This window comes from Mizuhopecten yessoensis, unplaced genomic scaffold (assembly GCF_002113885.1).
Source record: "Mizuhopecten yessoensis strain PY_sf001 unplaced genomic scaffold, ASM211388v2 scaffold8573, whole genome shotgun sequence".
NCBI classification, from domain to species: domain Eukaryota; kingdom Metazoa; phylum Mollusca; class Bivalvia; order Pectinida; family Pectinidae; genus Mizuhopecten; species Mizuhopecten yessoensis.
The window spans coordinates 723,484-740,469 of NW_018407615.1; the positions used below are offsets into that span (position 1 = coordinate 723,484).

General features: G+C 37.6%; 1 protein-coding gene across 1 annotated transcript in view; it reads right to left on the bottom strand.

Annotated features, from left to right (window-relative positions):
- Positions 1-11,005: 11,005 nt before the first annotated feature.
- LOC110456234 (origin recognition complex subunit 4-like) overlaps positions 11,006-16,986 on the bottom strand; it is a 28,354-nt gene continuing 22,373 nt past the window's right edge. The window contains exons 8-13 of the mRNA XM_021506839.1: positions 16,793-16,966; positions 14,470-14,556; positions 13,963-14,071; positions 13,669-13,764; positions 13,009-13,073; positions 11,006-11,937 (exon numbers count right to left, since the gene is read on the bottom strand). Coding sequence (XP_021362514.1) covers positions 11,755-11,937; positions 13,009-13,073; positions 13,669-13,764; positions 13,963-14,071; positions 14,470-14,556; positions 16,793-16,966 — 714 coding nt within the window. The 3' untranslated portion in view covers positions 11,006-11,754. The remainder of the gene's footprint in view (positions 11,938-13,008; positions 13,074-13,668; positions 13,765-13,962; positions 14,072-14,469; positions 14,557-16,792; positions 16,967-16,986) is intronic.

The following is a 16,986-nucleotide window of genomic DNA, read 5'->3' on the forward strand; positions in this document are numbered from 1 at the left end:
TTGAAATTTACAGCGATAGAAAGTTGAATAATTTTTTGATATGTAGTACTAATTTTTATGGCAAAAAATAACAAATAACTTGTGCTGTTTTTGTGTCAAAAAGTGTCAATATTAGCATTATTTTCACTGGAACGTGCTTTACGAAATGTGATTTGTTGTAATAGCCACCAACACAGCCGAAAGGCTAGACATAGTGGCAACGATAGCCCTGTCCCTGGAATAAAAAGAAGACCTACTAATACACAGTCCCAATTAGGGCTAACCGTTATCAAAACACTTCGATCTCGGCGAGATTGTGACATGACACCGAAAGCAGGTGCGTGCTTAATTTTAACGCTAGTGCGCAAGCGCAGGCTGATCGAGAGGGGCTCTCGATGACTTCGCGGTTCGGTGAACAAACACAAAAGCGACGTGCTATAGAATCTTGACTGGGGCAGAGTTGCCAATCCCCTCTATATACTGTCCCTGTTTTAACAATATATGGACTAACCAAAAAACATGTACAGTCAATAGAGATACCTTAAAATGCATTATCAAGAAGAGATTAATCGATCAATTTATCCAGAAATGGTATCATCACATAGATAGTTCTTCTAGTGGTAAAACCTATTCAGTTTTCAAAAACGGATGGAAATTTGATCCATATTTGCTGAAGCTCTTCCCACAAGAACGGAAAATTTTATGTAAATTTAGAATGTCCTATTTATGGCTGTCAATATACATAGGTCGATGAACAGGCGTCCCAAGACAGGAAAGAATGTGTCCCTTGTGTACAACAGATGTAGGTGACGAATTTCATTATTTGTACCAATGTCAGAATGACGCTGTAACTGAAATACGTCATATAAATACATCCCCAATTATTATTATATCACTCCAACTATTGTCAAAATGAAAGGTATGTTTTCTATTTGCAATTTTTCCTTGCTCAGCAAAATAAGCAAATTCTTATCTAAACTAGAAAAAAAATATATTATAATCATTTATTATGTATGCCATGCATGCTTTGCTATTCTATTCTATAATATAGTCTGCTATAACTGTAGGTATACAATGCTTAGCTATGTCATGTATGTAAGTATGCTTTGCTATAATATGTATGCATGCTATGATTTGCTATGCTATGCAAAGAATGTTTGTATGTGTGTATGTAGGCTATTATATGAATGTATGTATGCAAATATATGTAAGTAGGTATGTGTGCTATTATATGTATGCATATATGCTATTATATGTATGTATGATATTATATGTATGCATGTATGCTGTTACATGTATGCATGGATGCTGTTATATGAATGCAGGTATGTATTCGCATGTGTGCTGTTGTGTGTATGTATGTATGCTATTATATGTATGTGTGTATGTTATTATATGTATCTATGATGTTATATGTATGTATGATACTATATGTATGTATAGTACTATATGTATGCATGCTATGATTTGTTGAAAAATACACCAATCTTTCCAGTTGATCTACCATTAGAAATGTATCCGAAGATTGACCTCCTGTTACACACGAAATGTGTGGCTGGAGTGAATAAAAAATCTTGAAAATCTTGAATCTTGCTTAATCAACATGAATGCTTAAGGCTCAGAAGCATACACAGCAACGTTTAATTGATACATCAGTAATATGAAATACCAAATAATTATAACATCATGAATGAAGCATAATCTTGTTCATCGCATATATATATATAGTACCGATAAATTGACAGTCTAATGCATTAAAATATAAAGTACAAGATAAACAAATTATCGGAAGATGGACAGCTCTTGTATACTTAAGTGTACCGTGACGTAAACAACACGGAGGAAACGATATAATAATGCACATTTTATGAAATATACTTACACATCTAATATAGAGTATCAGTCAATGAGGAGGCGCGATGAGTTACACACGGAAACGAATTTGAATGAGAAATGGCAAACAAAACTTGCTCCAGTTTTATAAAATTTCCAACTGTATGCAAAAGATAACACTAACTATTTTGACATTTTGGTGCTAATCAATAGCAAATAAATGATCAATACTTTTCTGGAGTAGATCTTCAAAGCTCTACTTTGATGAAGGTATGTATTCGCATGTGTGCTGTTGTATGTATGCATGTATGTATGTATGCTTTTATATGTATGTACATTCATACTCATTTATTGCGCGGACGTATAAATTCACTCGTGAATATATATAGCCGACGTAATGTCTGTTTACATATAGCCGACGTAACGTCTGTTTATATATAGTCGACGTAACGTCTGTTTATATATAGCCGACGTAACGTCTGTTTATATATAGCCGACGTAACGATTGTTTATATATAGCCGACGTAATGTCTGATTATATATAGCCGACGTAATGTCTGTTTATGTATAGCTGACGTTCCGTCTGTTTATATATAGCCGACGTAATGTCTGTTTATATATAGCCGACGTAATGTCTGATTATATATAGCCGACGCAACGTCTGTTTATATATAGCCGACGTAACGTCTGTTTATATATAGCCGACGTAACGATTGTTTATATATAGCCGACGTAATGTCTGTTTATTTATAGTTGACGTTCCGTCTGTTTATATATAGCCGACGTAATGTGTCTGTATGTAAAGCTGACGTAACGTCTGTGTATGTATAGCCGACGGAATGTCTCTGTATGTTAAGCTGACGTAACTTCTGTGTATGTATAGCCGACGTAACGTCTGTTTGTATATAGCCGACGTAATGTCTCTGTATGTAAAGCTGACGTAACGTCTGTGTATGTATAGCCGACGTAACGTCTGTTTGTATATAGTCGACGTAATGTCTCTGTATGTAAAGCTGACGTAACGTCTGTGTATGTATAGCCGACGTAAAATCTGTTTATATATAGCCGACGTAATGTCTGTTTATATATAGCCGACGTAATGTCTCTGTATGTAAAGCTGACGTAACGTCTGTGTATGTATAGCCGACGTAATGTCAATTTTAACATTAAACTGCCTTCTTTGGAAAGTTATTGTCCTATCATTCTCACAGGATTGCAGACAAATTGAATAACGCACGAGTAAGAAAGCCGTGTGCACCATTGATCAAATAAGTTTTTAATCCGGTAGCATGGATGGGTTACCACGAGGAATGCGTATTGTTATTTTTTTAGTGACTTATATATAGGGACGTCGGTCAAAACGACGTCATTTAGTCACGACATCACGAACATGTTCTTCATATCACTACACCAATGGGAATTATGTGAGAATTACGGTCTGATATCTTTCTATTTTGTTTGGTAAGGATATATAGTGGCAATGTAGAGCAAATGAAAATATGTATGTATAGCCGACGTACAAAAAAATGTATCATCTGTTTATATATAGCCGACGTAATGTTTATATATAGGATCTTACATGAGTTTTTATTTCATATGCGATTTATGAAACGAGTCTAAGATTCTTTCAATTTAGCGAACCTCTGGCGATTTCATATGAAATAAACACGAGTGTAAGATCCTTTTTATCACATAATCAAGATTTGTGGCATTGGTTCTTCAAAAAAGACAATGTTCATGCAACATTGAAATGTAAAAAGCCGCCATTTTGACTCCAGTGCGTATTGTGTGACGTCATGTACTTGTCCTAGGCGTGACGCCACAATTGAAACAATTGAAACTTACAACCAATCACATGGCTGATAGGCCACATTACATGGGTTAATACGCTAAAAATATGACATTGGTATAATCACTGGATAACACAGTACATTATGTGATAACTATGTATAGTCGACGTAACGTCTATGTACAATGTATGTATAGCCGACGTAATGTCTGTTTATATAAAGCCGACGTAACGTCTGTTTATATATAGCCGACGTAATGTCTATGTATGTATAGGTGACGCAATGTCTATGCATGTATACCCGACGTTCCGTCTGTGTATTTATTGGCGACGCAACGTCTTGGGTATGTATAGCTGACGTAACGTCCGTTTATACATAGCCGACGTTCTGTGTATGTATAGTCGACGTAATGTCTGTTTATATATAAACAATCCGTCTGTGTATGTATAGGATAGCTGACGTTCTGTCTGTGTATGTATAGCCGACGTTCCGTCTATGTATGTAAAGCCGAAATAATGGCTATGTATGTATAGCCGACGTTCCGTCTGTGTATGTAAAGGCGACGCAACGTCTTGGCATGTATAACTGACGTTCCGTCTGTGTATATATAGCCGCCGTCGACGCAACGTCTTGGTATGCATAGCTGACGTAACGTCTGTTTATATATAGCCGACGTTCTGTCTGTGTATGTAAAGGCGACGTAATGTTTATGTATGTATAGTCGACGTATTGTATGTGTATGCATAGCTGACGCAACGTTTGTTTACATATAGTCGACGTTCCGTCTGTGTATGTATAGCTTACGTATTGTATGTGTATGTATAGCCGACGTTCCGTCTGTGTATGTATAGCTGACGTAACGTCTGTTAACATATAGTCGACGTTCCGTCTGTGTATGTAAAGGCGATGTCCGTCTGTTTATAATAGCCGACATTCCGTCTGTGTATGTAAAGGCGACGTTCCGTCTGTGTATATATAGCCGACGTTCCGTCTGTGTATGTATAGCCGACGTAATGTATGTGTATATATAGCCGACGTTCCGTCTGTGTATAGCCGACATATCGCTTTTCATTAGTACTTTCTGTTTGTTTCATAATAGGAAATACGCAAAACGCAACAACGTTTAAAGGTACATGTAACGAAATATTTGTATTGACCTTTGTCTGAGCAGGCTACCGAAGACAATCGTTTTAGTCTCGTGACCCTAACTAGGTGATCTGGTGACCATGTTTTCCCACTAAAGACTGCCTTTTGATGTCGACATTTGTTTGCATTTGTCAGCACAGCAACAATTCCCACGTCAGTAAATACAACAGTGTCATCGCTTTGTTAAACGACTAAATGATCGCACCAGCTCATTCTCTGTCGATCCATCACGCAGTGTTCACTCAACAGCTATTTCCTTATGTAAGACATACATGTAACAGGAGGCGTATCATAAAGCAACATCAAATGTACTTCATTTTTTACGTTGGTAATCTGAAAGTGCAAACCTAGAGGGTTTAAGTTATCGAAACATCTAGCTAAGATAATTCCATTTTCCAAATGGAAGATATAACAAGAGGCCCAGGGGCCTTAATAGCTCACCTGGTATTTAGTTTTTCAATTTAAAACCTGCTGAGTACCATTCAGATTTATCAAAGGATTACAAGAAACAAAGTTGCAAGAAGAACTACATATAAACTTGTTTTGGTGGGAAAGACACCAAGAAAATGAGTTTCCATGTTATGTCCCAATTTTCCTCTATTTCCCATATGCATCTTTTTATACAAATTAAACAAATTGATTTTTTTCCCTTTGACCAAAGATTCTCTAGAACAAGTTTGGTTCGGTTAAAATCCATTCAACGGTACAGAAGGAGAACGACTTTTAATGTTTTCCTCTATTTCCCCTAATGGGTCCCACTCATCTGCCCAAAAGAAGGGGGTCCACACACCCCAGTTTAAACAAAATTGATTCTTTTGTCCCTGAGCATGCTTCAGACTGCATTTGGTTTAAAACCCTTCACTTGTCTAGTAAGAGAGAAAAAAATCCTCTATTTCCCCTATTGGGCCCGCCCCAATGCCCCCAGAGGGCCCACAGCCTCCGTTTATACAAACTTTAGTCTCCTTTGTCCAAAGATGCTCTCAGACAAATTTGGATAAAATCCTTCTATTGGTTGAGAAGGAGAAGATTTTTAAAGATTTACCTATTTATCCCCTTTTAGGCCCCGTCCCTCTGCCCCCAGGGGGACCATACCCTCCGTTTATACAAAACTGAGAACCCCTTGGGTAATGATGGTCCAGACCAAATTTGGTCAAAATCCCTTCGTCGGTACAAAAGGAGAAGGACCTTTGATGTTTTCCTCTATTTCCCCTCATGGGCCCCACCCATATGACCATAGAAGTGGCCCACACACCTCAGTTTATACAAAATTGATTTTTTTTGTCCCTAATCATGTTTCAGACTGCATTTGGTTTAAATCCCTTCACTTGTATAGCAGGAAAAAAAATCCTCTATTTCCCCTATTGGGCATTGGCCCTCTGCCCCAAGAGGGGACACACCCTCCATTTATACAAACTTGAGTCTCCTTTGTCCAAATATGCTCTAGGATAAATTTGGTCAAAAACCTTCTATTGGTTGAGAAGAAGAAGAAGATTTTTAAAGATTTACCTATTTTCCCCCTATTGGGCCCCGCCCCTCTGCCCCCAGGGGGACCATACCCTCCGTTTATACATAACTGAGAACCCTTTGGCCAATGATGCTCCAGACCACATTTGGTCAAAATCCTCTGAGCCGTTCAGGACTAGTAGCGTTTTAAAGGGAAAAGTTGACGGACGACGGACGCTGCGGCATGAGATAAGCTCACTTGGCCCTTTGGGCCAGGTGAGCTAAAAAGTATAGCTAGCAGGAAGTACTATAGATATATTTTATTCAAGTTGTCAGAACATATGGTAACGATAGTCGTTTTATTTTGTTAGTAACTTGAACTTGGATAAAGGTGGAAACAATTGTTAGATGAAGAAATAATGTCGAAAAACAATAAAGTCGAGGTAAAAAGTGTACAGAACACAGTTTTAGAATAAATTTATATGACCAAAAACACAATGCAACATTACTGAAAGTATACTGAAAATGGGCCCGAAAATATTTAAGTACCCATTTTACCCAATCTACCATAAAACTGAACTTGCAAATTCTAAAAAGCAGCGACATCATAATTGACGTAGGAACAAGAACGTGGAGCAGACCATCAATGACACCTATAGTTGCTTCCAACACATTACATCGGCAACGTTATAAAACAAGAGGCCCATGGGCCTTAACGGTCACCTGATATATTTATACAGAGAGTTGATTTTGTTTTTAACATGAACAGAAATNGAAACCGGCATGACGGACAGTCATCAACAGTAAAATGATCGTTTGTACGGTGAACAACATATGGACACAGACTGGGAAGTAGTATAGACAGAAATGTAAGGAGGTATTTATTTAACAGGTGCTTAAATTTGCATTCCTCGTTTTTCTAGGGATGATCTAAAAGCGATAATGGAATAACACATCAAAACATGTCTTGCTGGACAAGGTTGAAGTGGTAGAACGGCACGCTCTAGTGAGGACCTTAACAGACCTCATAACACATTCTAGCTACGTCTGGGTTGAAGAACCTCAACCTGGTCTAGGAACAGTGGATAAAAATATCAATATCGGCAGATCCAGATAAGCAAAGACATCGAAAGATGTGTTTACCCATGTAACCGTGTTCCTGTGAAAGCTTGCTTAGACAATGCCTAATCCCTGGAATATTCCAGACAAAAGCTTGCTTAGACAATGCCTAATCCCTGGAATGTTCCAGACAAAAGCTTGCTTAGACAATGCCTAATCCCTGGAATATTCCAGACAAAAGCTTGCTTAGACAATGCCTAATCCCTGGAATATTCCAGACAAAAGCTTGCTTAGACAATGCCTAATCCCTGGAATATTCCAGACAAAAGCTTGCTTAGACAATGCCTAATCCCTGGAATATTCCAGACAAAAGCTTGCTTAGACAATGCCTAATCCCTGGAATATTCCAGACAAAAGCTTGCTTAGACAATGCCTAATCCCTGGAATATTCCAGACAAAAGCTTGCTTAGACAATGCCTAATCCCTGGAATATTCCAGACAAAAGCTTGCTTAGACAATGCCTAATCCCTGGAATATTCCAGACAAAAGCTTGCTTAGACAATGCCTAATCCCTGGAATATTCCAGACAAAAGCTTGCTTAGACAATGCCTAATCCCTGGAATATTCCAGACAAAAGCTTGCTTAGACAATGCCTAATCCCTGGAATATTCCAGACAAAAGCTTGCTTAGACAATGCCTAATCCCTGGAATATTCCAGACAAAAGCTTGCTTAGACAATGCCTAATCCCTGGAATATTCCAGACAAAAGCTTGCTTAGACAATGCCTAATCCCTGGAATATTCCAGACAAAAGCTTGCTTAGATAATGCCTAATCCCTGGAATATTCCAGACAAAAGCTTGATTAGATAATGCCTAATCCCTGGAATATTCCAGACAAAAGCCTCCAAGATTTGCAATTGCCATATATAAATACATGTATACATTAGTGTCCTTTGGAAACTAGTTTTGTGAAGGCATGTTCCATATCCCAAATAACATCCGTTACCCTGACCGATTCATTTACGGCTGAATCAATTAATTGATGATCTTTTTGATGAATTACACTAGCGTTTCCTTGTACAAGTACAAGTGATGAACTGATTTAATTACTTTGCACTTACCTGCACATATCTTGGAACACCTGACCTCATATGACCTTAACAGTTTTTTGGGGTTATGACCTCATATGACCTTAACAGATTGTCGGGTAATTTATTGGATTGAAGTTCATAGGCCAAGCTACACATTACAAATATCACGGTCTCATTATCATAAAGAAGGTTTTTTTTGAAAGAAATAGTTTGAAGCAGAACACATTTAAGCTGTGACATTGAAAGTGGAAAAAGGGAATTTGCCTCTGGTATTTGGCCAATTCTGATAGCTAACCAGCACAGCAAGCTACATACCAAATATTCAATATTGTGACACAGGCATTATGGAACAATACTTTGTGATAGTCTGCATGAATTTCATCTTTTAGTCCAAGAAGCACTTATACTTATAAAAAATGTGGGATTTTGTGTTGTTTTCTATTCATATATTCAGAAAATGGTTCCGACAATGTGGCAGCACAAAAGTTTACACAAGAGGCTCAACGGGCCTACATCGCTCACCTGGTATTAATCTCACAATTGTTACAATAGAAGTGGACTAAAATAAAGCTATGAACCTGTTAAACGACCAAAACACATTTGAATCCTGTGACATTGTAAGTCAAACATGGACATTAAGTTGAACAAACTGTACAGTCCTCCATCCCAGAATGCAACTTGCCAAATATCACCACCCTAAACCTTTTGTTTATTGAGACGATGACTTTTAAAGATTCATGCACTAAGGACCAGATGTGACCATGAAAGTGTGTCAAGGTCATTCACATCAACACGCAATCACCCTGTATGCTTAGATATTTAAAGACTTTGACATATTAGACCCCATAGGCCTTAAATATGGGCAACGGTCATTCATTTGAACAAACTTCTTAGCCCTTTATTCCCGCATGCTACTGGCAAAATATCATACTTGTCCTTTTGTTTATTCACAAGAAGTTGTTTAAAGGTTTTTAAGACAATTGACCCCCCTGACCTTGAATATGGGCGAAGATCATTCATAAGAACAAACTTGGTAGCCCTTTATCCAAGCATGCTACTGACCAAATATCAACACCCTAGGCCTCTTGGTTATTTAGAAGAAGTTGTTTTTTCAACATAATTGACCGCTATGACCCTGAATATTGGCAAAGGTCATTCATTTGAACAAACTTGGTAGCCCTTTATCCAAGCATGCTACTGGCCAAATATCAACACCTTAGGCCTATTGGTTATTTAAAAGAAGTTGTTTAAAAGTTTAAACATATTTTAACCCCCCTGTGACCTTGAATATGGGAGAAAGTCATTCATTTGAACAAACTTTGAAATGCTTCATCCCAGCATGTTATTTGCCAAATATCATCATCCTGGGCCTTTTGGTTATTCAGTAGAAGTTCTTTGAAGATTTTAACATATTTGACCCCTGTGACCTTGAAAATGAGCCAATGTCATTCATTTGAACAAACTTGGTAGCCCTTTATCCAAGCATGCTACTGGCCAAATATCATCATCCTGAAGCTTTTGGTTATTCAGAAGAAGTTATTTAAAGATTCCAACATATTTGACCCCTGTGACCTTGAATATGGGCGTAGGTCACATATTTGAACAATCTTTGTAGCCCTTTTCCAAGCAAACTACTCGCCAAATATAAAACACCCTAGGCCTCTTGTTTTTTTTTTTTTAATTTAAACATATTTGACCCCCATTTGACCTTGAAAATGGGCCAGTAGTGAACTTGGTAGCCGGTTTCCTGAAGTACAGAAAAATGGACACATGTGACTCATTGATGAAAAAACCCTGCATTAATGCCTGGATTGCTTTGCAATACTTTAATATTGAAAGAACACACTGTTCTGTCAATAAAAGCATACAATATTCATGAGTTTAATAGTAAACATCAGAATAGTCGGAAATTGTTATACTGTCTCCCTACACTGGATTTTCAACTAGGGATGTACTTCCTACTTCCGTTTAGCAATACACTACTATGACCTTAAGTTATACAGAACAAATCATTTAAAGATTTAAACATATATTGACTACTGTGACCTTGAATATGGGCGAAGGTCATCTAGTCATTCATCCCAGCATGTTAATGGCCAAATATCATCACTCTTGGCCTTTTGTTTATTAAGAAGTTGTTTAAAGTTTTTGAACATATTTGATCCCTGTGACCTTGAATATATGTCAAGGTCATTCATTTGAACAACCTTAGTAATCCTTCATCCCAGCATGTTACTGGCATTATCCTAGGCCTCTTGGTTATTCATATGAAGTTCTTTAAAGGTTTTTAACATATCAAACCCTTGTGACCTTGAATATAAGTCAAGGTCATTCATTTGAACAAACTTGGTAGCCCTTCATCTGAGCATGTTATTGGCAAAATATCATCACCTTATACCTCTTGGTTATTCTTCAGAAGTTGTTAAAAGGCCAAAAATCAGTACCCTGGGGCTTTTGGTTATTGTGAAGTTTTTTGACGGACGACGGACGCTGCACCACGGCAAAAGCTCACTTGGCCCAAAGGGCCAGCTGAACTAAAAAGTTGATGCCGGACGGATGCCACATCATATGCATAAGCTCATGGCCTGTGGGCCAGGTGAGCTAATAAAGCTGCATCTTTATGGGGAAGGGGATATTTCAATAATTATGAACAAAAATTCAAAGTCAAGTTAACATTTATTACACGAATACTGTGTAATGGAGTGAATATACAAATATGTCATATTTTGCTTACCCAGGTATTACTGATGTAATATCACACAATTGTGATAAACTTGACATGTACATCATGGCACGGTGACATTGCATTGTTACAGTTGATTTAGCAACTCTGGAGACGTGATGACAGTAAAAAAATCAACATGTTTTTACAAGTTCCTGGTAATGATGAAAAATATCCTGGTTTTTTTTGTTTTTTTTTAATTCAAGATACATGAAGTTTCTTGTAAGTTTGACAAAGCTTCACTGAAATTTCTCCCAAAGGGATGAGAAACCTATCTTTTTCAGCTGCAACGAAAGATAGTCTGACTCAATGATATTTTCGGTAAAACAAACTGATAACATTCATATTACTGTATACCACTAATGTTTAGTCAAATGACTTCTAGGTCAGCTACTAACATCCTGTTGAACAAGATCAGACCAGTATCTTTGTCTTGAATATGGAGCCAATGCTCTGATTGTCCAACCATTTCGGAGTGACGTTGACAGATGTCTTCTATCCAACAAGTGCTTTCTACTGTAGAGAACACTGTTTCACTTCCTTGTTGCGTAAATGAGGAGGGATTGGTCCTATGAGGATGACTGGGACAAATGTGAGCTAGTCCCTTGTCAAGCAACATAGAACCATATCTTCAGAGGAATTGGCCAACTTTTTAGATGAAGGTCCTATTTCTGTGCCCCAGAAGAGATTGTTATATAACTGAGCACTGGGCCCACTGTTTAACCTCTGTGGGACAGTTAGGGTATTTCTGCAATGCATCCAGGATCTGTGAGGGATGGACAAGCAGTAACAGGAGGCGGTACTCCTTCTGCACACGAGATCCAGATCCATCCATTGTCTTCACCAGCTCCAGGGCAATCAGGTGTTCAAATGCCTGAGAAAATGGGAGAAAAACACTTAGGACACCATAGAAAACATGATCATAAATTCAGAAACTTAGATGTTTGTAAGACACATATCCCATGTTCCTGATTTGTTTAAATAATGAAACTAAATGCAGTCTAGAGCTTAAAGTAAAGACTAGGTCACCTATATTTGGTTTATTGGCCAGTACCTATTTCAATGTATCTACGGTAAACCTTTAGTCAGTTCGAACAAAATTAAATAAATATTGATGAACCTGTTCGGATTATACAAAATTATGCTTCAGAAAATAAGCGTGACTTTTAACTATCGGCAAAAATTTCGGCAAAGTGCAAATCAAGTCACAAACATATACCTAACATATTTTCTTCGCCGGAGTATACCTCTATATATCCAATGTATGGTCGATACGTAACAACGCCGGCCTGGCATAGAACAATGGCACATTCGATAGCCAGGGGTTACGCTCACTTTCGCTCTCTACACCCCTGGAACCATCCTTGATAGCCAGGGGTTACGCTCACTTTCGCTCTCTACCCCCCTGGAACCATCCTTGATAGCCAGGGGTTATGCTCACTTTCGCTATCTACACCCCTGGAATATGTCATAGCAAAATTGAAGACTTGGTGTGCGCCAACTTGTTAACGAGACAAGAAGACTAGTTCGATCCTTTGATGTACATCAAAAGAATCTCGCGGTCATGAATCAAAAAGCTATCTTTGTGCCTTAAATTTGGCTATGACATATTCCAGGGGTGCAGAGAGCGAAAGTGAGCATATCCCCTGGATATCGAGGATGCTTGACCCTTAACCAAACCTTTCTGATATGATGTGTATTTTCTGTATGCTAGCTACATAGACCCTCAATTCAACATAACCAACAATAATTCGTAATCTCTGTATCTTTCCTAGGCCCTCAACCAAACCATTCTCCCACAACTGAATTTTCCGATTGTACCGAGTAGGATCTGAACGCAGTTTCACCGGTATCCAGCGAAAGTTTGACTGGGCAAATATTTCCATGTATTCACATTTTATGGCCTAAGCTTGAAATAATTAAAACTTTCAATAAAATCAGGTACCTTTAGCACTACAGCTTTTTCGTAAACTTGCATGGATGATCTCTTCTGGGCAAATTTTCTGTACTCTGAAATTATTTCAAGCAAACATTTAAATACAATTTGGAATAAGATTCATCAGTTTGGTATGAATAGTAAAGGTTAAGTTTGTTCTGAACCAATGTTTCCTTTGTCAGGCAAATAGTGTAAATGGCCGGTGTCTTGACTCTAAACCGCTAAAAACAACTCACTGAGCCACAGTGTGCTGAATCAGTAAAGTCAGCTGTCAAAAAACATGAAGACAAATTTCACCAAATTGTACTCTAATAATGCAGGGGGGACAACTGGAAAAACAGGAAAATCAAAGAATCCATCTGGGTCTACTAAAGGGGAGGAATGGGTACACAAGTTACCCCCCCGACTGCCTGCAGTATTAGAGTGCATTGTTTTTTTTGTTGTTTTTTTTAATTTTCTATTTAAATACAAACTTCTATTTTTTTTTTTTTACATAATGGCTGCTTTTGATGATCAAACACATTTTGTGTTTTGATTTATTGCAATGATACTTTTTAAATACCGAATTCAAATATTACACAGATACAATCAGGAATATTCTTGATTATTTGAATTGGTATATATATATATGCTACATACTATAAATCTTAAGGATTTCCAACAACGTACCACTGTACACCATTTCAAAATTGAACAGCTCTCCATCGTAAATCTCCGTAAGGTGCTTCATTGCAATAATCAGACAGAGCTCGAGGATAGAAACTCCTGAATCAAAAGAATGCAGTTATTCAGTAATATAACTTTGGTAATTATTGCATGTGGTGTCATGAAGAGAAGTCTAAAACACAAGAGTGCAGCTATTACTTTCTATAACCTTTAAAAACAAAACATTTCTGTTTGGCCTAACTACAGAATTCAAGTAATACTGCACAAGAAATGTGTCAAAATATTGAAACACTTTACCATGTAGCATGGCAGACTTGGTGTCTGTGGTCTGGATCTTCATGCCGTCGACAAAGTCAGCAGGAAGGAGGAGCGGGTGATTCTCATTTACACAACATACAGGGTACATCTATAATTATAAGAGTAGTCACACCTATGTTACCTCTGTATATGCAAACTGTATGCACAATGAACAGTGTTTACACACAACACACAGCCTGACAGGGTGCATCTGTATTTATAAGAGTAGTCATTTTATGCTACCTTTATATGTACAACAATATACAAACTGTATGTAGAATAATACACAAACTTTATGTACCATCAAGAGTCTACCTCACAACACACAGGGTACATCTGTATTAGTGCCGTCACATTCATGATACTCTGTACATTCAAACTGTATGTACAATTAATTCATTCACCCCTACAGACACATTTGAACTCCTCCAATTCAAAGGTTTGAATAGTTCATTATAAAATTTCAGGGGTGAATGAATTAACCTGTTTTCTCATCAAAGTACTCACCAGTAGCTGTTGTAGTGACCTAACATCCTTGTTGAACTCAAACTGGCGCCTAAGGACACCTAGGACTGTCTGATCAGAGGCCAGCTCCTACAAACACACCACCACGCACTTAGTTTCACTCTAGATAGGAATAAAACATCTCTGATATGGAGGAAAACATGGATGAAAAGATGTATTTCACCCCAAAGAACCACATATTTAAAGTATTGAGGTACACCAGAGAAAATTGCTCAATACATTGTTTATTGAATGTGTTTTTTTATTACTACAATTAAATTATTTCTAAGTTTCTATATGTATCTTAATATTCAAATAACAAGAGGCCAAATGGGCCTGCATCGCTCACCTAGTATTTAATCCCAAACTTGAAACCTTAAAAGTGATCTAAACTAAAGCTACAAGCAAAATATCAGTATTTATGACTATAAGTCATTCAAAAGAACCTGTTAAAAGATTTTAAAACATTTGACCACTGTGACCTTGAAAGTCGAAAAAGGTCATTACATTTAACAAACTTTATAGCCCTTCATCTCAGCATGCAACTTGCCAAATAACACCAACCTAGAACTTTTGTTGATTTAGATTAGGTCATTTAAAGGTTTTTAAATATTTGACCAAGTGTGACCTTGAAAGAAGGTCAAGGTCATTCAATGATAGCCCTTCATCAAGCATGCTACTGGCCATATTTCAACATTCTAGGCCTCCTGGTTAGCAGAATAAGTCGTTTAAAGTTTGTTTTTCGACAATCAACCCCTGTGACCTTGAATATGAGTGAAGGTCATTCATTTGAACAAACTTGGTAGCCCTTCATCCCAGCATACTACTGGCTAAATATCATCACACTGGGCATTTTGGTTATTCAGAAGAAGTCGTTTAAAGTTTGTTTTTCGACAATCAACCCCTGGGACCTTAAATATGGGTGAAGGTCATTTAGTTGAACAAACTTGGTATTCCTTCATCCCAGCTGGCTACTGACAGGTCTACTGACCAAATTTCACCATTCTGGTTCTTTTGGTTATTCAGAAGAAGTTGTTGATTTTTTTTTTAGACAATTGACCCCTGTGACCTTGAATATAAGTGAAGGTCATTCATTTGAACAAAGTTGGTAGACCTTCATCCCAGTTTACTTCTGGCCAAATATCATCACCATAGACCTTTTGATTATTAAAAAAAAATTGTTTTAAAGAAAAATATTGACGCTGGACCACAGCATAAGTTCACTTGGCCCTTCGGGCAAGATGAGCTAAAAATGTGGTATATTTTTCAATTGACCTTGTCAACTTTTGACTGTTATTTGTTTCAATACACATTTATGCTTGTCTATGTTCCTAGTACTTAAAATTATTTGCGCATGTTACAAATGACAAGAGGCCCATGGGGAGAGAGGGTAACCTGGAGACCAGGCATACACATGCTGTATATGAATTAGATGATACGTTTAATGGACTATGTACAGATGAAGTTGTAAATGTCCTAGCCAATCACAGGCCAGGGTAGTCACCTGGAATTTCATGATCAGCATGAAAAGTAAGAAACTTAGTCGAAACCTCATAAGGAACACTTCTACTAAGTTAAAAGTCAATCGGTGAAGCCTTTCTTGAGAAGAAGTCAACAACATCTCAATGAGAGTTCCGGGTGACCATCTTGGATTTTCTGATCGGCACAAAAAGTAAAAACACTTGTTCGGAACCTCATAAGGAACATTTGCACAAATAAAGAAGTGAATTGCATCAGATAATCTTGAGAATTCTCAGCAAATTAGAGGCCAGGATTGTCCATCTTGTATTCTCCAATTGGCAGTAACTCTGCCAGTTACCGTCTGATCGGACCCATTTGAGAACTTGTCTAGAGATCTTATTGATATAAAAGCAGCATAGCAAAATCCATCGAAATCCATTCAAATTTACTCAAGTAATTGTGCTTACAAGCCCAAGTCCCTTAGGCTCCAATAGTAATTAAAATTTCGAAGTCCCATAACTTTGCCAATTATTGTCTGATCGGGACCACTTTCTAACACGTTAGTTAGTACACTAAGGTGTCATCATACAAATGGATGGTAAAAGATTAAAACACTAAGGTGTCATCATACAAATGGATGGTAAAAGGTTAAAACACTAAGGTGTCATCATACAAATGAATGGTAAAAGATTAGTACATGAAAGTGTAAATATTCACTGTTTGTGCTATATAAGAACATGTTACAACCTAACAAACAGATAGTTTGGTACATTTCTATTCTGAACTTTTTATCATTGCCACTTTTGTAACATCAATCATCATATACAATGTATTGTAAAAAGAGCCCCTGGAGTCCACACTGTACCTGTATGTGTTTGTTCCAAGTCTTTACAAACTTTGTGTCTGTGAAGTGGTCTGGGAGACTGAGATAGGAGATGAAGAGCTGTGTGTAGTCCCCTAATGTAATATTATTAAACAGGTGGATCTGTCTGTGGGAAAACCGTGACTTCACTCTTTTCTCTAACAGCTCAACAACGTCCTACAACATGGATGGTGTCA